Source organism: Ranitomeya imitator, chromosome 3 (assembly GCF_032444005.1).
Source record: "Ranitomeya imitator isolate aRanImi1 chromosome 3, aRanImi1.pri, whole genome shotgun sequence".
In the NCBI taxonomy this organism is placed as follows: Eukaryota; Metazoa; Chordata; class Amphibia; order Anura; family Dendrobatidae; genus Ranitomeya; species Ranitomeya imitator.
The window spans coordinates 533,208,760-533,233,653 of NC_091284.1; the positions used below are offsets into that span (position 1 = coordinate 533,208,760).

General features: G+C 43.4%; 1 protein-coding gene across 1 annotated transcript in view; it reads right to left on the reverse strand.

Moving 5' to 3' along the window:
* Nucleotides 1–24,894, reverse strand: part of VWA3B (von Willebrand factor A domain containing 3B) — a 430,059-nt gene that overhangs the window by 93,734 nt on the left and 311,431 nt on the right. Inside the window, exons 25-26 of the mRNA XM_069757817.1 lie at nt 21,669–21,803; nt 16,367–16,464 (exon numbers count right to left, since the gene is read on the reverse strand). Of these exons, the coding sequence (XP_069613918.1) occupies nt 16,367–16,464; nt 21,669–21,803 (233 nt within the window). The remainder of the gene's footprint in view (nt 1–16,366; nt 16,465–21,668; nt 21,804–24,894) is intronic.

Consider the following 24,894-nt stretch of genomic DNA (forward strand, 5'->3'; position numbering starts at 1 on the left):
ACATGGAGGGCTGTGCGGCCCTCCAAAGAAATGCAACCCCACACCATTACTGACCCACTGCCAAACCAGTCATGCTGAAGGATGTTGCAGGTAGAAGATCGCTCTCCATGGCGTCTCCATCTCCAGACTGTCACGTCTGTCACGGTTCCCTGAAAAATGCCCATAGGAAAATTGCCCACAGGAAAATTGCCCACATGAAAAAAGCCCACAGGAAAAATGCCCACAGGAAAATTGCCCACACGGAAAATTGCCCATAGCAGCATCACAAAGTTTCAGGTCTATAATATTTGAGGTGAAAGGTGAGGATGTTCACATGATGTGTGATCAACTTGTGAATTACAGCTGACCTAGTGCAAAACTGCAAACATGCTGAAGATCTGTGGTTTGCAGCAGTCTGTCATTATCAGCAATAGATAGATCTAGTCTGCTCTCATCTCTCACTCATTCTGCCTTACTCCTCCCACCAGCCAAGAACAGCAGCACAATGCATGCAGAAACAGCAGCAGTATGATCCAGAGGAGACATCACTGCTATCAGTACCCACAAAAGAATCACTGTATTATCTGTGGAGTTACATGAGACTGCAGGTCAGATCTAATACATTATCATCTCAGTGGGTGCCCACCAAAAGCAGGGTGCTGCTGGCTGAAATAGATGGTCCTGGAAGCCCAGAAGGCACCGCAGAAAGGTGAGATTCTGTCAGAATCTGTCAGAGGAGCGGAAGTGTCATAGCAGCACTGCTCTCCCATTGACTTCAGTGGCAATGAATCTGGGACCTGCACTTCCTTCCCTGTCCACTTATGACTACCAAGAGTAAGCGTGAACAGACCCTACCTAGTTATGTATCATACACATATACTGCAGGTGCAGGCAGGCATAGGATGGAAGGAAATGCAGAGTGGACTTGACTAAGGGTCTCTAGGCCCAGACACCCCACAATGAGAGTGGAATTATTGTTAGCACAGTGGAATGACAAGAACAGAATCCGTACTCTGGGACTAGGGATGAGTGAACCGAACCTGTAGAACCTGGAGAAGTAAACTGGGCCCAGAGACCTTTGTTGAAATCCATTCTGCATTTTCTTTGCTGCCTGTGTTCTGCTGTATTGTATTTCAATGGAGCCCATGGAAGTCAAGGACTATCTCCGGGCAGCTAATTATTTGCAGGTGTGCAATGATTGTTTAATAAACTTGCTATTGTTGTTATTAGACCTTCTTAATAAACTGTTCTTAATAAACTTGTCGGTAGTTTTTTATGTGGGCAATTTTCGCAGACATTCTTCTGTGCTGCAGAGCTTCTCACCTTTAATTCTATACTATTCTCTGTTCTGCAGAGCATCTCACGTATACCTGCATACTATCCCCCTGTTCTGCAGAGCATTTGACCTATATCTCTTTGCTATTCTCTATCCTGCAGAGCAACTCACCTGTAGTTCTATATTATTCTCTTGCCCTGCAGAGCATCTCACGTATACCTGCATACTATCCCCCTGTCCTGCAGAGCATTTAACCTATATCTCTTTGCTATTCCCTGTCATGCAGAGCATCTCACCTATAATTCTATATTATTCTTCTGTCCTGCAGAACATCTCACCTATAATTCTATATTATTCTCCTGCCCTGCAGAGCATCTCACGTATACCTGCATACTATCCCCCTGTCTTGCAGAACATTTAACCTATATCTCTTTGCTATTCCCTGGTATGCAGAGCATCTCACCTATAATTCTATATTATTCTTCTGTCCTGCAGAGCATCTCACCTATAATTCTATATTATTCTTCTGCCCTGCAGAGCATCTCACGTATACCTGCATACTATCCCCCTGTCTTGCAGAGCATTTAACCTATATCTCTTTGCTATTCTCTGTCCTGCAGAGCATCTCACCTATAATTCTATATTATTCTCCTGCCCTGCAGAGCATCTCATGTATACCTGCATACTATCCCCCTGTGCTGCAGAGCATTTAACCTATATCTCTTTGCTATTCCCTGTCCTGCAAAGCATCTCACCTATAATTCTATATTATTCTCCTGCCCTGCAGAGCATCTCACGTATACCTGCATACTATCCCCCTGTCCTGCAGAGCATTTAACCTATATCTCTTTGCTATTCCCTGTCCTGCAAAGCATCTCACCTATAATTCTATATTATTCTTCTGTCCTACAGAGCATCTCACCTATAATTCTATTATTCTTCTGTCCTGCAGAGCATCTCACGAATACCTGCATACTATGCCCCTGTCCTGCAGAGCATTTAACCTATATCTCTTTGCTATTCTCTGTCCTGCAGAGCATCTCACCTATAATTCTGTATTATTCTTCTGCCCTGCAGAGCATCTCACGTATACCTGCATACTATCCCCCTGTCCTGCAGAGCATTTAACCTATATCTCTTTGCTATTCTCTGTCCTGCAGAGCGTCTCACCTATAATTATTTATTATTCTTCTGCCCTGCGGAGCATCTCATGTATACATGCATATACTATCCCCCTGTCCTACAGAGCATTTAACCTATAATTCAGCCTATGGGCAATTTTCTGTGGGCATTCTTCACTTTGCACCTCAAATATCATGGATCTGAAACTTTGTGATGCTGCAATTGGCAATTTTCTGTTTGGGCAATTTTCCGTGTGGGCAATTTTCCGTGTGGGCAATTTTCCATGTGGGCAATTTTCTGTGTGGGCAAATTTCCATGTGGGCAATTTTCCGTGTGGGCAAATTTCCGTGTAGGCAATTTTCCGTGTGGGCAAATTTCCGTGTGGGCAATTTTCCGTGTGCGCAATTTTCTATGTGGGCAATTTTCCTGTGGGCAATTTTCCTGTGGGCAATTTTCTGGTCACCATCTGTCACATGTGCTCAGCATGAACCTGCTTTCATCTGTGAAGAGCACAGGGCGCCAGTGACGAATTTGCCAATCCTGGTTTTCTGTGCCAAATGCCAATCATCCTGCATGGTGTTGGGCTGTGAGCACAACCCCCATCTGTGGATGTTGGGCACTCATACCATCCTCACGGAGTCTGTTTCTAACCGTTTGTGTAGACACATGCACATTTGTGGCCTGCTGGAGGTCATTTTGCAGGGCTCTGGCAGTGCTCCTCCTGTTCCTCCTTGCACAAAGGCAGAGGTAGCGGACCTGCTCCTGGGTTGTTACCCTCCTACGGCCCGATCCACATCTCCTGGTGTACTGGCCTGTCTCCTTGTAGCGCCTCCAGCCTCTGGACACTATGCTGACAGACACAGCAAACCTTCTTGCTACAGCTCGCATTGATGTGCCATCCTGAATGAACTGCACTACCTGAGCCACTTGTGTGGGTTGTAGAGTCCGTCTCATGCTACCACGAGTGTGAAAGCACAACCAACATTCAAAAGTGACCAAAACATCAGCCAGAAAGCATTGGTACTGAGATGTGGTCTGTGGTCCCCACTTGCAGAACCACTTTTTTTTTGAGTGTGTCTTGATAATTGCCAATAATTTCCAACTATTGTCTATTCCATTTGTACAACAGCATGTGAAATTGATTGGCAAACAGAGTTGCTTCCTAAGTGGAATTTGATTTCACAGAAGTTTGATTTACTTGGAGTTATATTCTGTTGTTTAAGTGTTCCCTTTATTTTTTTGAGCAGTGTATATTGGTATTGTGTATGTATGTATATGTAATGTGTGTAATATGTGAGTATTACGTATGCACAATATGTGTGTAGGCCACACTTGACATTCTTTCTAAATTTCAATGTACCGTATTTTCTGATCTATGCCAGCTTGGATGTTAAAGACTAGAGAGAGCAAACAAATATATATTTAAATAATAATAATAATTTTATTTATATAGCGCCAACTGTTATGCAGACAATAGACATTACAGCATAACAGAAATCACAGTTCAAAATAGATACCAGGAGGAATGAGGGCCCTGCTCGGAAGCTTACAAACTATGAAGAAAAGGGGAGACAGGAGAGGTGGATGGTAACAATTGATTTAGTTATTCGGACCGGCCATAGTGTAAGGCTCAGGTGTTCGTGTAAAGCTGCATGAACCAGTTAACTGCCTAAGTATGTAGCAGTACAGACACAGAGGGCTAATAACTGTATAAAGTGTATGAGAAGATGTTGCGAGGAACCTGAATATGTTTTTTTTTTTTTGAATGGGCCACACAGGTATAGTTAGGTTAATGCGTTGATGTGTTAGGCCAATCTGAACAAATTAGTTTTTAGCAGTGGCGTAGGAAGGGGGGTGCGGGGGGGGCGGTCCGCCCCGGGCGGCACAATGCGGGGGGCGGCCGGCGCTGCAGGAGAAGAAAAAAAAAAAAAGACGCCCCTTTAAATCTTCGGGCGGCGCCGTCCGCCGCCACGACCAGGGCCAGCTCCCCCCACCACCGGACCCCGCCCCCCGCTCTATACTCACCTCTCCTGGTTCCTGCGGCGCCGGCAGCTACAGCGTCCTCTGACTCTGCGACGTCTCAGAGCAGAGGGCGCGATGACGTCACTACTGTGCGCGCCGCTCTGCCTCTCTGTCCTGAGCGTCGCAGAGCCGGAGAGACGCTGACTGGCTGCACCGGACCTGCGCTAGGAACGGGAGAGGTGAGGATTTTACTTTTTTTTTTTTTCTTTATGTCTGACTGGGGCTGGGGCAATGCTGGACACACTGGGGCAATACTGGAGACCATGGGGCAGATTGCTGGACACACTGGGGCAATACATGAGACCATGGGGCAGATTGCTGGACACACTGGGGCAATACATGAGACCATGGGGCAGATTGCTGGACACACTGGGGCAATACTGGAGACCATGGGGCAGATTGCTGGACACACTGGGGCAATACATGAGACCATGGGGCAGATTGCTGGACATACTGGGGCAATACATGAGACCATGGGGCAGATTGCTGGACACACCGGGGCAATACAGGAGACCATGTGGCAGAATGCTGGACACACTGGGGCAATACAGGAGACCATGGGGCAGATTGCTGGATACACCGGGGCAATACTGGAGACCATGGGGCAGAATGCTGGACACACTGGGGCAATACAGGAGACCATGGGGCAGATTGCTGGACACACTGGGGCAATACTGGAGACCCTGGGGCAGATTTCTGGACACATTGAGGCAATGCTGGAGACCCTGGGGCAGACTTCTGGATACACTGGGGCAATGCTGGACACTGGGGCAGATTGCTGGGCACACTGGGGGTAATATGCTGGACACACTGGGGCAATGCTGGACACTGGGGGTAATATGCTGGACACACTGGGGAAAGGCTGGACACTGGGGCAGATTGCTTGACACACTGGGGGCAGTGCTGGACACACTGGGGGTAATATGCTGGACACACTGGGGCAGATTGCTGGACAACATGGGGGTAATATGCTGGACACACTGGGGCAGATTGCTGGACAACATGGGGGTAATATGCTGGACACACTGGGGGCAGGACTTGAGGCATGGGCAGAATGTAGATACGGGGCATGATTGGAGACACGGGGCAGGATTGGATCATGGGGCAGGACGGATACGATGGAGGCTGGTGGGGCAGGATGTGGAGATCATATGGGGTAGAATGGATACTCATGAGGGCAGGATGCGAGAACATATGGCTGGAGCCAGGAATGAGAAACGGGGCCAGGGTGGGGAATATTATTACCATAGGGGCTAATTAAGGGATATTATTACTGCAGTGATGTATTTATTTTATTTTTTGAGTGTACTGTTTTAAATGGGGGGGCGGTCCTGTTACTGTGCAGAGTGACACTATATCACCTTTTTTTCTTCATGTGATGTAATGTAGAAGTTGTGAAAAATTAAGTAATGTGTTCTGCAAGCGGAGCTCGAGATAACTGTGTTATTTCCTGCAGAAACGAGTCCTGGCTGGAAGGAATGATGGCGGTCTGTGCTGGATGAAAGATGAAGGACTTCACCTAGAGACGTCACTGGTGAGTCAGTGTTACCTATACACTGACACTATACACTGTATACTATATAGAGGTCCTGTGTATAATGTCACCAGTGATCTCTGTATTACCTCTACACAGACACTGCATACTAAGTACAGATCTCCTGTGAATACTGGCACTTATGGTGATAGTATTGTGGTTTTTTTTTTATTACTGATCAGTATTGTAGTATTCAGTCACTATGTGGTGGTAATATGTGGTCTGGAAATGGTGTTGTGGTATTTGTCCCTTGTATGTAGTATTATTCGGTCACTATGTGGCCTGGTCATGGTGTGGTGGTATTAAGTCACAGGTGTGGCATGTGGGGGTGACACCATTAGGCCCAGTTTAAGTTCTACAAAACAGGAAAACCGTTTTTGGTAACCTTTGTGTGTATTGAGCCGGGGGGGGGGGGGGGGGGCGCCAAACTCGGAAACAGCCCCGGGCGGCAAAAGCTCTAGCTACGCCTCTGGTTTTTAGGGCACGCTTAAAACTGTGGATTGGGGATTAATCAAAACTAGTGAGAATTCCTATGCATAGATATCAATGTTACATACTTGTTATAGTGCCTATGCTTTCTTTTGATACACCTCAGTACCTAAACATAATGTATTTAGTACCGAAGGTCACACATGATCAGTACCTCAGTCACAAGCGCCTGCACCCTCTTGTTCACTTGTGGCTGGGTGATTCTTGCTATAGTGTAGGCCACCAACAAGAATTAGTTTATTAGAAGAGACTACTTCTCACCAGCATTCAACACTTAAGTAGAAGTTCTGAAAGCAAAGTAACACCAGATGGCGCTATAATAAATACAGCTCTGGCAAAAATTAAGAGACCACCACATCAAAACCCTGTCATGGGCAGCCCAATCTCCAGACCTGAACCCCACTGAAAACCTCTGGAATGTAATCAAGAGGATGATGGATAGTCACAAGCCATCAAACAAAGAATATCTGCATAAATGTTTGTGCCAGAAGCAGTGTGAAAGACTGGTGGAAAGCATGCCAAGACGCATGAAAGCTGTGATTAAAAATCAAGGTTATTCCATAAAATATTGATTTCTGAACTCTTCCTGAGTTATAACATTAGTATTGTTGTTTCTAAATGATTAGGAACTTGTTTTCTTTGCATTATTTGAGGTCTGAAAGCAGTTTTTTTTTTTTACCATTTCATCTTTTCAGAAAAAAATATAAAATACCGTATATACTCGAGTATAAGCCGACCCTAGTATAAGCCGACCCCCCTAATTTTGCCACAAAAAACTGGGAAAACTTATTGACTCGAGTATAAGCCTAGGGTAGGAAATGCAGCCGCTACCCGTGAATTTCAAAAATAAAAATAGATGCTCCATACCGTTCATTATTGCCCCATAGATGCTCCATATAAACCTGTGCCACAAATAATGCTCTGCACCGTTCATTATGGCCCAATAGATGCTCCGTATAAAGCTGAGCCCCACATATAACGCTCTGCACCGTTCATGGCCCCATAGATGCTCCATATAAAGCTGTACCATATAGAATGCTCTGCACCGTTCATTATGGCCCCATAGATGCTCCATATAAAGCTGTGCCCCATATATAATGCTCTGCACCGTTCATGGCCCCATAGATGCTCCATATAAAGCTGTGCCCCATATATAATGCTCTGCACCGTTCATGGCCCCATAGATGCTCCATATAAAGCTGTACCATATAGAATGCTCTGCACGGTTCATTATGGCCCCATAGATGCTCCTTATAAAGCTGTGCCATATAGAAAGCTCTGCACCGTTCATTATGGCCCCATAGATGCTCCATATAAAGCTGTGCCCCATATACAATGCTCTGCACCATTCATGGCCCCATAGATGCTCCATATAAAGCTGTGCCATATAGAATGCTCTGCACCGTTCATTATGGCCCCATAGATGCTCCACATAAAGCTGTGCCATATGAAATGCTCTGCACCGTTGATTATTGCCCCATAGATGCTCCTTATAAAGCTATGCCCCATATAGAATGCTCTGCACCGTTGATTATTGCCCCATAGATGCTCCTTATAAAGCTGTGCCCCATATAGAATGCTCTGCACCATTGATTATGGCCCCATAGATGCTCCTTATAAAGCTGTGCCCCATATAGAATGCTCTGCACCGTTGATTATGGCCCCATAGATGCTCCTTATAAAGCTGTGCCATATAGAATGCTCTGCACCATTGATTATGGCCCCACAGATGCTCCTCATAAAGCTATGCCTCATATAGAATGCTCTGCGCCGTTCATTATGGCCCCATAGATGCTCCTTATCAAGCTGTGACCCATATATATTGCTCTGCACCGTTTATTATGGCCCCATAGTAGATGCTCCATATAAAGCTGTGCCATATAGAATGCTCTGCACCGTTCATTATGGCCCAATAGATGCTCCGTATAAAGCTGAGCCCCACATATAACGCTCTGCACCGTTCATGGCCCCATAGATGCTCCATATAAAGCTGTACCATATAGAATGCTCTGCACGGTTCATTATGGCCCCATAGATGCTCCTTATAAAGCTGTGCCATATAGAAAGCTCTGCACCGTTCATTATGGCCCCATAGATGCTCCATATAAAGCTGTGCCCCATATATAATGCTCTGCACCGTTCATGGCCCCATAGATGCTCCATATAAAGCTGTACCATATAGAATGCTCTGCACGGTTCATTATGGCCCCATAGATGCTCCTTATAAAGCTGTGCCATATAGAAAGCTCTGCACCGTTCATTATGGCCCCATAGATGCTCCATATAAAGCTGTGCCCCATATACAATGCTCTGCACCATTCATGGCCCCATAGATGCTCCATATAAAGCTGTGCCATATAGAATGCTCTGCACCGTTCATTATGGCCCCATAGATGCTCCATATAAAGCTGTGCCATATGAAATGCTCTGCACCGTTGATTATTGCCCCATAGATGCTCCTTATAAAGCTATGCCCCATATAGAATGCTCTGCACCGTTGATTATTGCCCCATAGATGCTCCTTATAAAGCTGTGCCCCATATAGAATGCTCTGCACCATTGATTATGGCCCCATAGATGCTCCTTATAAAGCTGTGCCCCATATAGAATGCTCTGCACCGTTGATTATGGCCCCATAGATGCTCCTTATAAAGCTGTGCCATATAGAATGCTCTGCACCATTGATTATGGCCCCACAGATGCTCCTCATAAAGCTATGCCTCATATAGAATGCTCTGCGCCGTTCATTATGGCCCCATAGATGCTCCTTATCAAGCTGTGACCCATATATATTGCTCTGCACCGTTTATTATGGCCCATAGTAGATGCTCCATATAAAGCTGTGCCATATAGAATGCTCTGCACCGTTCATTATGGCCCCATAGATGCTCCTTATCAAGCTGTGCCACATATAATGCTCTGCACCGTTCATTATGGCCCCATAGATGCTCCGTAGAAAGCTGTGCCATATATAATGCTCTGCACCATTGATTATTGCCCCATAGATGCTCCATAGAAAGCTGTGCCATATAGAATGCTCTGCACCATTGATTATTGCCCCATAGATGCTCCATAGAAAGCTGTGCCATATAGAATGCTGCTGCTGCTGCAATAAAAAAAAATCACATACTCACCTCTCTTCGCTCAGGAACCCCAGCGCTTTCAATATTTACCTGCTCCTCATGCGGCTCCGTCTCCCTCACTGATGCTCAGCAGAGGGCACGCACTGACTACGTCACCGCGCCCTCTAACCTGAGCGTCACTGCCAGAGGACACTAGAGACGGAGCTGCACCGGAGCGAGGAGCAGGTAAATATCGCGCAGCGCTCCCCTCCTCGTATATTTACCTGCTCCTGGCGCAGTCCATGCAGTCCCTGCTTCTCCCAGCGCTGCATCTTCTTCCTGTATTGAGCCGTCACAGTTACCACTCATTTTCAGTCATGAATATGCGGTTCCACCCCCATGGGAGGTGGAGCCGCATATTCATTACTGTAATGAGCGGTACCATGTGACCACTCAGTACAGGAAGAATCTGCAGCGCCGGAAGAAGCAGGGACTGCAGGGACCGCGCCGGAGCAGGTAAGTATAACTAGATAGCCCCCACTCCCCCTCACCTGCCGACCCCCGGGTATGACTCGAGTATAAGCCGAGAGGTGGACTTTCAGCCCAAAAAAATGGGCTGAAAATCTCAGCTTATACTCGAGTATATACGGTATATTGCTTGGACATTTGGAGACATGTTGTCAAAAGTTTATAGAATAAATGAAAAATGTACATTTTACTCAAAAATACACCTACAAAGAGAAAAATTAGACAAACTGAGCATTTTGCAGTGGTCTCTTAATTTTTGCCAGAGCTGTATGTAACCACTGCAACTAGACATATAAATATTAACTTTTAAATACAGTAATTGTTCTTTTTGCTATGATCTAACAGAATAATGCAATATTTAATTGTGGGGAAATCCATTTAAGTCCCGCAAATCAAATTAAAGGAAATCAGTAAGCTGTTTTTGCTACCTCACTTGAGAGCAGCCTGATGTAGGCAAAGTGTAATAAAATCCAATTCTATAAAAAAAAAGCATAAAATCAAAAGATAGGAACTGGAGGTCAGTAATAATTCATCCTAGAAGGGAATGTGGTCAATCCGCAGTGTTAACATATTCTATCCTCTCAGCAGGACATGTTAATCCGCAGTGCTGATATGGAATATTTACACTGAGCGAGCACTATATGTGGAGGAGACATCTCCCCTATCTAAACGCTAAGGTTGCTTTTGTTACGGCAATCATCTCATATAGAAATGATTCTCTTTTTCACAGTTTGCTGCATTTGGGGTTAACCAGCCAGAGCCAAATGGTGTCTGCATTGCTGATGAGAGACAACAGCAGGATCCACATACATCTTGAATGTGACTAAAGGCAGCAGCAAGTGAATACAGTAACAGGCATACTTATGAGAAAAGGAGATATTTTACAAGGCCGGCAGGGCTCAGGGCATGTAAAATAATCTCTTTTTACGGTCAGAGTGCTTTCTTTTTGAAATTTGCAATTTCTTCAAACCCTAGAGAAAGCCAGCTACGGTCTGACTACGTTCTTCTTCTCACAGCTCTCATTTGAAATCTGTTGAGTGATGTGTGCAGATTTCCATGAAATGACTACCTGTCGTCAGTCCCTTTTTGTTTATCCACAAGAATAATCGGCTTTAGGTAGTGAAAAACATAAGCTCTAGAAAAAAAAGGCAACCTCATCTCCTTTATACACTAAGAGGGAAACGCTTTGCGACTTACAGTAGACGTGTGCTAATTTTTATTCATTTTTATGTCACTCGCGCCGATTTCTGATTGTATGTGCAATCAATAGAAATATACAGGCAATTTGCCTTTACTCTTAGTTATCGTGAAGCGCACATGCATACAAATCCATATAATTACACATGCATCGCAGCAATAACAGTCACATATCAACTGAATATAAAAAGGCTCAGTAAGAAGATGCCTACCCATTACATCGCATACAGCTTTTTCATTTCAAATCCACCATGGGACTCTCCAGAATGGGTCACTAGTAGCCAATTGGACCTACAATAATTGGGAATTCGGCTTACCAGACAAAAAATAAAGGCCCCTCATAGACATTAGACTAGAATCTGCCAAACCCTCCGATATCGGTAAGATTGGCCAAGAATTTTATGTGTATGGGGCCTCCCAACCCTTCCATGACAGATGATGTAGGGGTAAAAAAGTTCGGACCTGTTGAATTTCAATGGCCAATCCTTTAGTACTTCCAAAAGATAAGTCACTGCCAGGGGAATTTATCCCCAGCGCGCTCAGAGAACACAGAAATGCTCAGCTTGAGCAGAGGGTTTCTATTTTTTTCTGAATCTGAAGAAATATTTGTCAGCTGAACAATAACTTAGCTGACAGCTATCTAAGGAGGCCTTAAAGGGAGTGTATCATCAGAAAGTTTAAATCAACTTTTTGTTACTTATATTTAAAAAAAAGGGCAATGTTTTGTTTTTTTCATATCACAGTCTGCATTAAAAAATATAATTAGTAATCTTGCAATTTTCATACTGGTCGCTAGGGCTTTTTAGACTAAAGGTACCGTCACATTTAGCGACGCTGCAGCGATCTAGACAACGATGCCGATCGCTGCAGGGCCGCGCTTAGTAACCCGATGTTTACCCTGGTTACCAGTGTAAATGTAAAAAAAAAAACCACTACATACTTACATTCCGGTGTCTGTCCCCCGGCGTTCTGCTTCCCTGCACTGTGAGCGCCGGGTAGCTGTAAAGCAAAATTTCAAGAAAAAAGCACATGCCCACAAAAGGTTGGAACTCCACAAATAGAAATTGTTGCAAAAAAAAAAATATATCAAAGTTTATTTCCACAAAGTAATACTCCACACAGTTAAAAACAATTAAAATTACTCCAATGAGTAAATAGCTCCATTGATACAAAGTCAATTATTACATGTAAAATACATCTGATTTATACAAACATATTTTCTGGCATAAGATAAATTAGCACCAATTTGTAACTTCTAATAATGCTGCACATAATTATCATGTGTCAATACTTCCCATATAGTGGGACCTCTAGGTTGGTGACCTTCAGTATATAGAAAGGGTTATATCAGATATACTGTAGTGGGTGTTCAAATAGGCAAACAGACTTTAATAAGACAGATACACAGATGGTAATACTTCTATCCACAGGTACCTAGTTACTGGTGTCCATACATGCAGTGATGTGGCTATATCTGGAGTAAGGTCTCCAAAGATGTTCATATTAACACTGGCAACATTATGAGTCAATCATACCCATATGAAGGCAAGGTTAGTCAGCCCAAAGAACATTGTAGGAGAGAGCTGTATACTTATCCCCAACCAGTCCTCTACAGTCACTCTGCGGTCGCCCCCTGGTCCCTTAAAGCAGCGGTGCAGCCAGTGTATGATGGAGTGTGGAAGCCCACGCATTCCGACACACAAAGGTGTCTTTCTCAAGGTGAGCTAGCTGGAAAGCAGGTATGTAGCTTAAAATCACTGCACTCGTACGATGAAGAGATTCAATTCATGTGGATGCTTTTATTAGATAAATGTTCAGGTGAAGCGATAAGTACAAAAACGTTTCGGCCAGCCCGTGGCCTTGATCACTAAATCGCCTAAGGTAGTATATTCTTCCCTTGCATGCGTGAATGTTGCTGCTGAGGTGTCAGCCAAAAGGAAAAAAGGTAAACAACCTGTGCGCTATAGAAGACCAGCCAGAGCAACGCTTGAATACCTTTGAGGAGTACAACCAGTACTGTGGGAATATTTGTGTAGCTGCTAGGTTGTGGAGCCAGTCAAGGTCAATGTCTAATGAGCTAAGCCACCGTAATAGGGGAACCAATGTCAATCCGTCCTCAGGAGTCCGTGGAGACAGGTGGCCAGGACCAGCGTTGGGCAAGTGGGAAAGGCAGACACTAACCGTGTCACTGCATGAGGTAGCAGGGAAGCAGAACGCCGAGGGACACGACAGACACCGGAATGTAAGTATGTAGCGTTTTTTTTTTTTACATTTACACTGATAACCAGGGTAAACATCGGGTTACTAAGCGTGGCCCTGCGCTTAGTAACCTGATGTTTACCCTGGTGACCAGTGAAGACATTGCTGAATCGGCGTCACACACGCCGATTCAGCGATGTCTGCGGGAGATCCAGCGACGAAATAAAGTTCTGGCCTTTCTGCTCCGACCAACGATGTCACAGCAGGATCCAGATCGCTGCTGCGTGTCAAACACAACGATATCGCTATCCAGGACGCTGCAACGTCACGGATCGCTAGCGATATCGTTGTTAAATTGTTCAGTGTGAAGGTACCTTTATACTCCCTGCCTTATCAAGAAGAGGTTTATCAGAGAAAAAATTACAATGACAGTTACACATCTATAGACAGCTGATAACACAGGGTCTACCAATTGCAATATGTGATTTTACACTTGACCCTGCTCCCCATCCCTTCACAATAATCTATGCACAGACTCATTGTAGCTATGTGTATGTGTGGTTTCCTAAATCTGTAGGTCTCCTTTGTGAGGTTTGCACCAGAGCCACTGTCTTCTATGTGATGTATACACAAGCTCCACTGTCTCCTATGTGGTGTATACACAAGCTCCACTGTTTCCTATGTGATGTATACACCAGCTCCACTGTCTCCTATATGATTTATGCATTTGCACTAGTCCCACTGCCTCCTATGTAATGTATGCATCAGCCCCACTGGCTCCTATGTAAAGTATGTACCAACCCCACTGTCTCTTACGTAATGTATAAACTAGTCCCAGTGTCTCATATGTGATAGACATGCTCCAGTCCCACTGTCTCCTACAGTCATGGCCAAAAGTATTAACGCCCCTGCAATTCTGTCAGATGATACTCAGCTTCTTCCTGAAAATGATTACAATCACAAATTCTTTGGTATTATTATCTTCATTTAATTTGTCTTAAATGAAAAAAACACAAAGGGAATGATGCAAAAAGCAAAACATTGATCATTTCACACAAAACTCCAAAAATGGGCCAGACAAAAGTATTGGCACCCTCAGCCTAATACTTGGTTGCACAACCTTTAGCCAAAATAACTGCGACCAACCGCTTTCGGTAACCATCAATGAGTTTCTTACAATGCTTTGCTGGAGTTTTAAACCATTCTTCTTTGGCAAACTGCTCCAGGTCCCTGATATTTGAAGGGTGTCTTCTCCAAACTGCCATTTTTAGATCTCTCCACAGGTGTTCTATGGGATTCAGGTCTGGACTCATTGCTGGCCACCTTAGAAGTCTCCAGTGCTTTCTCTCAAACCATTTTCTAGTGCTTTTTGAAGTGTGTTTTGGGTCATTGTCCTGCTGGAAGACCCATGACCTCTGAGGGAGACCCAGCTTTCTCACACTGGGCCCTACATTATGCTGCAAAATTTGTTGGTAGTCTTCAGACTTCATAATGCCATACACATGGTTAAGCAATCCAGTGCCAGAGGCAGCAAAGCAACCCCAAAATATCAGGGAACCTCTGCCATGTTTGACTGTAGGTACCGTGTTCTTTTCTTTGAATGCCTCTTTTTTTCTCCTGTAAACTCTATGTTGATGCCTTTGCCCAAAAAGCTCTACTTTTGTCTCATCTGACCACAGAACATTCTTCCAAAACGTTTTAGGCTTTTTCAGGTAGGGTTTGGCAAACTCCAGCCTGGCTTTTTTATGTTTCGGGGTAAGAAGTGGGGTCTTCCTGGGTCTCCAACCATACAGTCCATTTTCATTCAGACGCCGACAGATAGTACGGGTTGACACTGTTGTACCCTCGGACTGCAGGGCAGCTTGAACTTGTTTCGATGTTAGTCGAAGTTCTTTATCCAACATCCGCACAATCTTGCGTTGAAATCTCTTGTAAATTTTTCTTTTCCGTCCTCATCTAGGTAGGTTAACCACAGTGCCATGGGCTTTAAACTTCTTGATGACACTGCGCACGGTAGACACAGGAACATTCAGGTCTTTGGAGATGGACTTGTAGCCTTGAGATTGCTCATGCCTCCTCACAATTTGGTTTCTCAAGTCCTCAGACAGTTCTTTGGTCTTCTTTCTTTTCTCCATGCTCAATGTGGTACACACAAGGACACAGGACAGAGGTTGAGTCAACTTTAATCCATGTCAACTGGCTGCAAGTGTGATTTAGTTATTGCCAACACCTGTTAGGTGCCACAGGTAAGTTACAGGTGCTGATAGTTACACAAATTAGGGAAGCATCACATGATTTTTCGAATGGTGTCAATACTTTTGTCCACTCCCTTTTTATGTTTGGTGTGGAATTATATCCAATTTGGCTTTAGGACAATTCTTTTTGTGTTTTTTCATTAAAGACAAATTCAATGAAGATAATAACAAATTTGTGTTTGCAATCAGTTTCAGGAAGAAACTGAGTATTATCTGACAGAATTGCATGGGTGTCAATACTTTTGGCCACAACTGTACATCTGTGTTCAGAACAACTTATTGCTGCAAACAGTTCATTATAAAACCTTATTGCAGAATAAACTGGACTCCAGACCGATGCAAACCTGGAAAAGCAGTTTTTAGTGGCAACATCATCACTACCACCTAATAGCACATGCTGCACCAAAGAGAAGCAACTCCAATCATCACATTAGGAGTGAGGTAATTGTTTGACTAAATATAGAACCCCTGCTCTATACCATTCCGTCTACAGATCAGACTACATGACATGGAAGTGCACCATTAGAGGAAAAACTAAACTAAGGGAATACAACTAAATAAGGCAGACCTAGGGGTGCGTTATACATGACTTTATCATCTCATTAACTTTCACACATTTTGGCTTTTTTTTTCTTTTTAAATACTGACATTTCCAATAGATAATTCTGAGAAAAAGGGCAGATTTTTTTTTTTTTATACTCACATCGTAAAATCAATCATCTGTGCTTTTCTAATATATCCACAAGAAACAGCAAATTGAGATGGGCTGATTTTAATGAGCTCACTCCTTAAACAATGTTCCTGAAATGAAGGAGAACTCTATTAAATGTGTGCAGACTTATTTAATCTTCTTCAGATAAATTTACACAGTGAAATAAAAGTGAAGAGTGCACTGGATAGAAAAATGAAAAATCATATCAGTTTAATCTGTGAATTTTCATCCCGTTAAATATATACCATGAGAATTAGCATACGAAAATTGCATTGGTATACCTGCTATACACGGCTGTGATACCACCACATTTTAAAGTCACTATTATGACTGTAATTCTGAAGATCTCCCGTGGATCAAACATTGCCAAAGAGCCCGATGAGGATGTGGGTTTAATTAAGGTGAACAGCAGGAGAACACGATGTTGCAGCCATAATATGGATCTTAAAAATGAATCCATATTATGAACACATCAAATTGGTGTTAGATTGTACTAAGGTGCCTATGAATATAAAGACTTCTCACTCAGCATTAGACTTTTTTTATTATCAAATGTTGCATCTATGGTGTCAAAGCAAGTCAAAATCATTGGAAATGTTAAGAAATGTCTTGATGCTTCAATTTATTATTTATTTGCAATTTAAAGGGAATATGTCACCCCCGGATGATTTTGATCTATTACAATGGGCATACAGATATTAGATTGGCTAAACCAGTCTTACCTGTATGCCTCATAGCTGCGCTGTAGATCTTGAGAAAATCATTTACAATGTTATATGTTAATGACTTCTTCCAGATTCCGGGGCATGCCATGTCTGGAAGAAATCCTTGGGTCCTGACTTCATTATAATGGTAACCCCTTCCCATCAGCGTCACACTGACCTGTTCGGCACTGCAATGCACACGCGTGGTTATATGAACCCTGTCCAACCTCCTATGGGTAGTGTCTACATTGATCTTCCGCACAGGTGTGGTGAGTCACTGTGCAGTAGCAGAGTCTCGCCTGCGCAGAAGACCAATGCAGACCTGTATGGGCATTCTATTACCTTTATGCCCAGAGTAATAGATCAAAATCATCCAGGGGGTGACAGGAATGTGAAGGAAGTGCAGCGCTTCATCGGGTTTGCCAATTTCTACAGGCGTTTTATTAGAAATTTTTCTGAGGTAGTGAAACCTATCACACAACTTACCCGGAAAGAGGTTAGCTTCACTTGGACCCATCAAGCCCAAGAAGCATTTTCCAGTCTGAAGGATAAATTCACCACAGCACCTATCCTAGTGCATCCCAACCCTGAACTTGCTTTTATAATAGAGGTGGATGCCTCAGACTGTGCCATCGGAGCTATACTCTCCCAGAGAACAGGTGAGAAGAGTGTCTTGCATCCCTGTGCTTTCTTTTCCCAGCGGTTATCTGCGGCTGAGAGGAACTATGATGTAGGCAATAGAGAATTGCTAACTATTATTGCCGCATTCAAGGAATGGAGACACCTTCTTCAGGGTGCTGCACAGCAAATAGTCGTCCTAACTGACCACCGCAACCTTGAATTTATAAGGTCGGCTAAGTGCCTGACTCCTCGCCAGGCCCGTTGGAATCTTTTCTTAAACCAATTTGATTTCGTAATCTCTTACAGGCCAGGATCGCGCAATGGAAAGGCTGATGCACTCTCTAGGATCCATTCAACGGAGACCCGTCCATCTACTCCTCCTAAGACTATTCTTCCTGATTCTAGATTCCTGGGAGTGATTCATAATCAAGACCTACTTAAGGACATTAAAGACGCATACCATTCAGATTCTTTGCTGGCACAACCTCCTAGAGACGTAAGCCTTGTTTATAAGAGTGGTGTGTGGTTTCAGGGGCAACGCCTGTATATTCCTGAAACGGTCAGATTAAGAGTAATGCAACTCATCCACGATTCTAAGATTGCTGGGCATAGAGGAATTCTAAAGACACAGGAATTTCTTTCACGTTTCTTTTGGTGGCCCACTTGCAGAAAGGACGTTCTAAACTATGTCACTTCATGTGAAGTTTGTGCGAGATGCAAGACACCACGTTCCTCGCCAACAGGTCTATTGCAACCCCTACCCACCCCTTCCCGTCCATGGGGATCCATTTCCATGGATTTCATTGTGGAGTTACCAACCTCTCAAGGGAAGAACACCATTTTAGTGGTAGTAGATCGGTTAACAAAGGCGGCTCACTTTATTCCCTGCGTCGGCTTACCCACTGCTAAACAGACATCAGATTTAATGATTCAAAACGTGTTTCGCTTGCATGGAGTACCGGATGAAGTTATTTCTGATCGAGGGGTGCAATTCACTTCAAGGTTTTGGCAGAATTTCTGTGCCGCATTGGACATTAAAATAAACCTTTCTTCTGCTTTTCATCCCCAGACAAATGGACAAACAGAACGGGCTAATCAGACCCTGGAGCAGTATCTTCGCTGCTTTATCTGCCACCTACAGGATGATTGGGTGGATTTACTTCCACTGGCCGAGTTCGCTTATAATAACTCTCAGAGCGCTTCCACTAAACAGTCTCCTTTTTACGCTAATCTTGGTTATCATCCTAACATTCTTCCTCAATTTCCCATAGATACGCCATTGCCAGCTGTGGCTGAAAGAATCAAGTCTTTACAACAGAATATTGTTCTTCTAAAGGAAAATCTGGAATTGGCTCAGGAAAGGTATAAGAGAGCAGCAGATAAATTTCGTAAACCCGCACCAACCTTCAAGGTAGGAGACTCTGTCTGGCTATCAACTAAAAATCTTAAATTGAGAATCCCATCGTCCAAATTGGGACATAAGTACATTGGACCCTACAAGATCAATAAGATTGTAAGTGCCGCTGCTTGTCGTCTTCAACTGCCCAGAACTATGAGAATTCATCCTATCTTTCACGTTTCTCTACTAAAGGCAGCAGTACCTAATACGTTTCCTGGACGTTCTTCTCCTCAACCTGATCCAGTGCTGATTGATGGTCAGGAGGAATTTGTGGTGGAGAAGATTCTGGATTCCAGGTTATATAGAAATTAGCTACAATACCTGATTAAATGGCAGGGCTACCCAGTTGAGGACAACTCATGGGAACCGGTTGATAACATTAATGCTCCTCGCTTACTCCGCCAATTCCATCAGAGGTACCCAGACAAGCCTGGTCTGAGGTCATCCAGAGGCTGTCCCTAAGGGGGGAGTAATGTAAGGTTCTCGGTCTCTTTGTTATATCTGCTGTGATTTTCTGTTATTGTAACCTGGTTTTTCCGTCGGCCATTTTGCTTTGTCCTGCTGCAGCTACTTTGCCCTGAGTCAGTATGGCGTTTCTAGCTTCTGTGTTTCCGCCCTGTTCTCAGCCTCTTGCCTTTTTAACCCCTTAGTGACGGAGCCAAATTTTTTAAATTTGACCAGTGTCACTTTATGTGGTAATAACTCTGCAACGCTTCAACAAATCCCAGTGATTTTGAGATTGTTTTTTCATGACATATTATACTTTATGATAATGGTAAATTTAGGTCAATATGTTTTGTGTTTATTTATAAAAAATATCAAAAATTTGAGAAAAATGTTAAAAAATTAGCAATTTTCTAAATTTGAATGATTATCCCTTTAATCCAGAAGGTCATACCACAGCAAACCATTACTAAATAACATTTCCCGCATGTCGGCTTTACATCACCACCATTTGTAAAATGTTATTTTATTTTGTTAGCATTTTAGGAGGTTTAAAAATGTAGCAGCAATTTTTCTTTTTTTCAAGGAAATTTACAAAATGTATTTTTTTAGGGACTTATCCATGTTTGAAGTGACTTTAGGGGTCCCATATATTGGGAAACCCCCAAACGTGATACCATTTTAAAAACAGCACCCCCTGACATATTGAAAACTGCAGTCAGGTAGTTTATTAACCCTTCAGATGCTTTACAGGAATTAATGCAAAGTGGTATGACAGAAATGAAAATGTGTATTTTTACCACCTAAATGTCTCTAACTTCTGAACAGATTACTACAGCCGTCAGACTCTAAGGCCACTATTTGGTCATGAATTGCCATGGCAAACATAAGGACCACACAATCATGATCTGAGGGCACAAACTGGGATAAAGAAGAAGCCCCCACACTCTGTTAACCATTTATAGTGATGTAGTCACTATTAACAGCAGCATCTAAGGGGTTAAACAGATTTGGACGGTGCAAACACTGATTGTGGCTGATGCAGCAATTTGTCAGCTATAGTGTACAGCTGCTGGATTGTCACCTGTATGGGGAGGCTATTCTCTTATATCTCAGGTCAGTTAAAAGACGTATTGGTGGTCATTAAGGGGTTAAGCAGCCTCAGCTGTTCAATCAGTGCTTCTGAATCATGCCTGCAGTCAGCCTGTTACCTGCTCCGGGAAACCTTGGACTCTCCATCTACTACTGAGGATCTCTGGACACTGGAACTCTGCTGCATGCTGATCTACATTTGCAAGGGAAGTAACAGAGAGAGACTTGGAACCAGTTTGTGCTAAATGTTGGACTTAATGTTTACTCCGACCTGCCGTGCCATCTGCCGTGTCTCCTGCCTGTGTACCTGCAATTGTGTGAAGCCCTTTTCCCTGTGACCTACTTGTATGAAGTAATACAAGCAAGTTATAACTAAACCTCTGTCTCCTGTGTCTTCCTCGCACCCAAGCACAAGACTCTTAACAGACTATGTACAATACATTACAGTAAACAAGCTGCCCTTCACCCGAGGAACAAAAAATTCTTGGTTGTCAGGTGAAATGATCTTCTGATTTGTCCAAAAGATCATATGTCTCAGCAGCACTTCCTCTTGTGTAAACATAACCTGTACTACAGAGAAAATGGCAACTGATGTAGTGGCACAACGTAAAGCTTGTTAGCCCCAATGACAAATCTCCAGCAGGATTCCCATCTAACATACATCTTTAGTCCTAGTCTTTTCAGTAGAGGCAAAGAGACCTTTTTGGTCCCATAGTTTTCAGGGCCCGATGCAATACCACCCCTTGCATCTATTAAAGTTACGTTTCTGAAACTATGTGACCTGAAGGTCTATTACTGGTCGATCAGTGTGGTCTGCCTGTTTAAACAGGGTATCAAACAACCGCCGACTGTCGGCTGGTGTAAACAAACCTTTACTCACTGAGCCACTTTACCGTAAATGAAAAATACTGTACTTATCGATGTACAATTGTCATGTAATCTTACATATTATGAGGCTGATTACATGAGGTCACAGCAGAAGTTCTGCCACGTACGAATGCTTTGTAATCCGGAGATAGGTGACAACACTTACTTTCCTGTTGTTGTACTTAAGCACTGAGTACAGTTTGTCCGATGCGATCGTCTTTGGTGTTGCTATGACCACTGCAGGTACATAGCAGCCTCCTCCTCCTCTCGCCCCAGTTTTGGAAAAAACACAATCTCCAACCTGAAAGCACACAAATATTAACAATAGACTAAATATGTTATTTGTTATTCTTTGATCGGGCTAAGATGGCCACATGAAAAAAAAATGTCTCAGTGTGCTTGTCGCTATAGCGGACAGGTGCAGCAGCTGCCTGCTTATACATGCCCATGATACAGACCAGACGAATGCACATTGTAATTTTTTTTACATGGTCCTTACAGATCACTGTTCTGTACAGCCACACATTATAAGATCAGTGTGCTGTCTGTTGAGCACATGGATGCGTACAGATCGAAAATACAGCCATCTGAACCCGGCCATTGTTGCATTTTTTTATAGTATATTAAAATTTTGTTATTTAGCACCAAAACCCAAACGATATAGAAGCATCAAAAGACCTATGCTAGCCAGCAATTATTTGACCCTCTGCAACTAAAGTGAAAAATTAAGCAAATAGTTTGCATTTAGAATCCCTTACTGCTCTGTGTTCACAGCTCACATTATAGTTCACACAGTAACAGACTGAAAACCTTGTGAAGTCGCAACATGCACCATGCTGTGTACCATCTAGCCACTACCTATATCACAAATATGTAAGTTTGCAAGACAGGCAATCAGTGAGCAGCACACTGTGTAAAAAAAGTTGCAAACAGTGCATTATACCTTCCATCTCCGTCTCCAAGACTTCTCTCGTGCTGCGCCAGTGTTCTGGAATGCACTACCCCAAACGATCTGAGTAATATCTACCCCCATGTTTTTAAGCATGCTTTAAAAACAAATCTCTTAAGACAGGCCTATCACCTCAACTCACTGACCTAACTCTCCCCTTTTTCCCTCCTTCTAAATATTAATCATAATATTTCATTAATCTGCTTCCTTCTATTCATCTGTCTCCACATCCTCCATGCACCCAACAGCACACGGTAACTGCACTTAGACAGATACCGGCTGATAACCGGATCATGCAGCTTTATATGAAAACCCCTGTTTATTATAATTATGGCTGGACTGTACATAACAAGCATGTTCTACCTATTGTATCCCCCTATTTCCTAATAGCTTATGAGGAGGACCCTCACTTCTCCTGTAACTGGTGAACTATGTGTTACTTTGTATTGTTTTACTGTCTGAACATGTCCCTAATTAATTGTAAAGTGCTGTGGAATATGTTGGCGCAATATCAATAAAACTATTAATATTATTATTACATCAAACTGCGCATCTGTGGGTGAACTGTGGACACCACTCAGACTAATGGTATTCAATGGGGCTGTTCACGCGAGCAATTTTCAATTTTTTTCGGGAACCGAATAAACAATTTGTGCGGACTATAAGACGCACCCAAATTTTGGGGATCCGTCTTATAGTCCAAATTTATCTTACTAGGGGGGCCGCGGCAGAGGAGCAGTGGTCACAGAAGACAGGGTCACTGCTGCAGGAGGCCATTGGCTGTGGGAGTCAGGTGATGCTGCCCTGGGCTGGGAGGAGGGGGTGTTCTGGTGGTGCGAGGTTGCGGGCCCTGGGCTTGAAGAAAATACCAGCGGTGAAGCAGGAGCATAGTCTCCCTTCTGTACATTGATTTAATGGGGGTGGGCTTCTGCTCCTGCCTCACCACCGACATTTTATTGCTAGGGGCCCCTCCTCCCAGCCCAGGGCCTGCAGCATTGCCCCAATCCTGCTGCTGCTGCCCGCTTTCTGCAGCAGCGACCCTGCCTCCTGTGACCCTGCTCCACTGCAGCCGCTGATTTCCAGTAAGCTACATTCGGACTATGAGACGCAGCCCCCCCCCCCCCCCCCTTTTCCTCCTAAATTTGGGAGGAAAAATGTGTGTTCTATAGTCTGAAAAATACGGTATGTGTGAAAAAAAATTGTAGTACGCACTAGTTTCTTACATGTGTCAGATGTGACTCGACCATTCAAGTCTATGCAGAAGCAAAAAAATTGTATTCAATATGGATCAACAGTTTAACATCTGATCTTTACGGATATTTAACATAGGAAACTTTATTTGGTCGTGTAAATATTTAATAACTGCTGATGTATATAAACAGATTGCTTTAGGATGACAAATAATCGCTCATACCACCTTATAAATTGGACAAGTGCAATCCGATTTTTATCACCTAGCAATGTTATTCAATGGAACAGTGCTGATGACAGATTTTTTTTCACTGACAGAATTTATCACAGCATGCTGCTAATTCACTCCGAAATTGGTTTGGTGCAAGAAAAAAAAAAAACGGATGCCATACGGAGCATCAGTATGGGTTGATAGATTAGAGAGATGGGTCAGAATTTATTGGATGGTGGAGAAGTGGACTTGGTGGGGAGAGGTATTAATGCTAAAGATAATGATGTACCACATGTTACAAAAGACATCTTTTAAAGGGCTCAACCCTTTAATGAGCAGTAGCATGACTTAGGATAAAAGCCAAACCAGAATGTCTATTTGCAGACACGTGTTCCAGGGTGTTGCCCCACCTCAGTGCAAAGCATGAGATCTGATTTGGATGTATGAGAGGCCCATGATTGGAGACTAAGGGGTAACATCTCTCCTTTAGGAGAGTAAAGTGCACGTGAAAATAGACCTATAGGCCATGCAATGCTCCTCAGGGATATTAAAGATTTAAATTGCCTCTTCAGAAAGGAAGAGGACTTGAACTCTCATGCCACCTATCGGAAGTACCAACCCTAAAAAAAGCAATGAAGACAAATGGGCTCACAAAGTTTCAAGATTTAGCATTTTGGAAATGAAATGTGAGAAAATATAGATATGGTAGTAGATACAGTGTTTTTGGATCTTGCAAAAGTTAGGCATGCATGCGTATCGGGGAGTCAGGGGAGATAGCTGTCAGCTGAACCAGTTTTAATGGTCACTTGGCTATCAGTATAAAACCACCTTCCCCGTCACAAAGGGAGAGGCTTCGCTTTCTTCACAGTCAACAGTTGCTACTTCATGGTACACCTATGTTACATCAGATGTTTTTTGTTCTGCATATATTAGTGATGATACAGAAAGGTAAAAAAATACATTTCCTATTAATTCTGGTAAAGCAATCACCAGGAGTACCAACAGTACAATCTAAAAATATATCTCAATCACAGTAGCGAT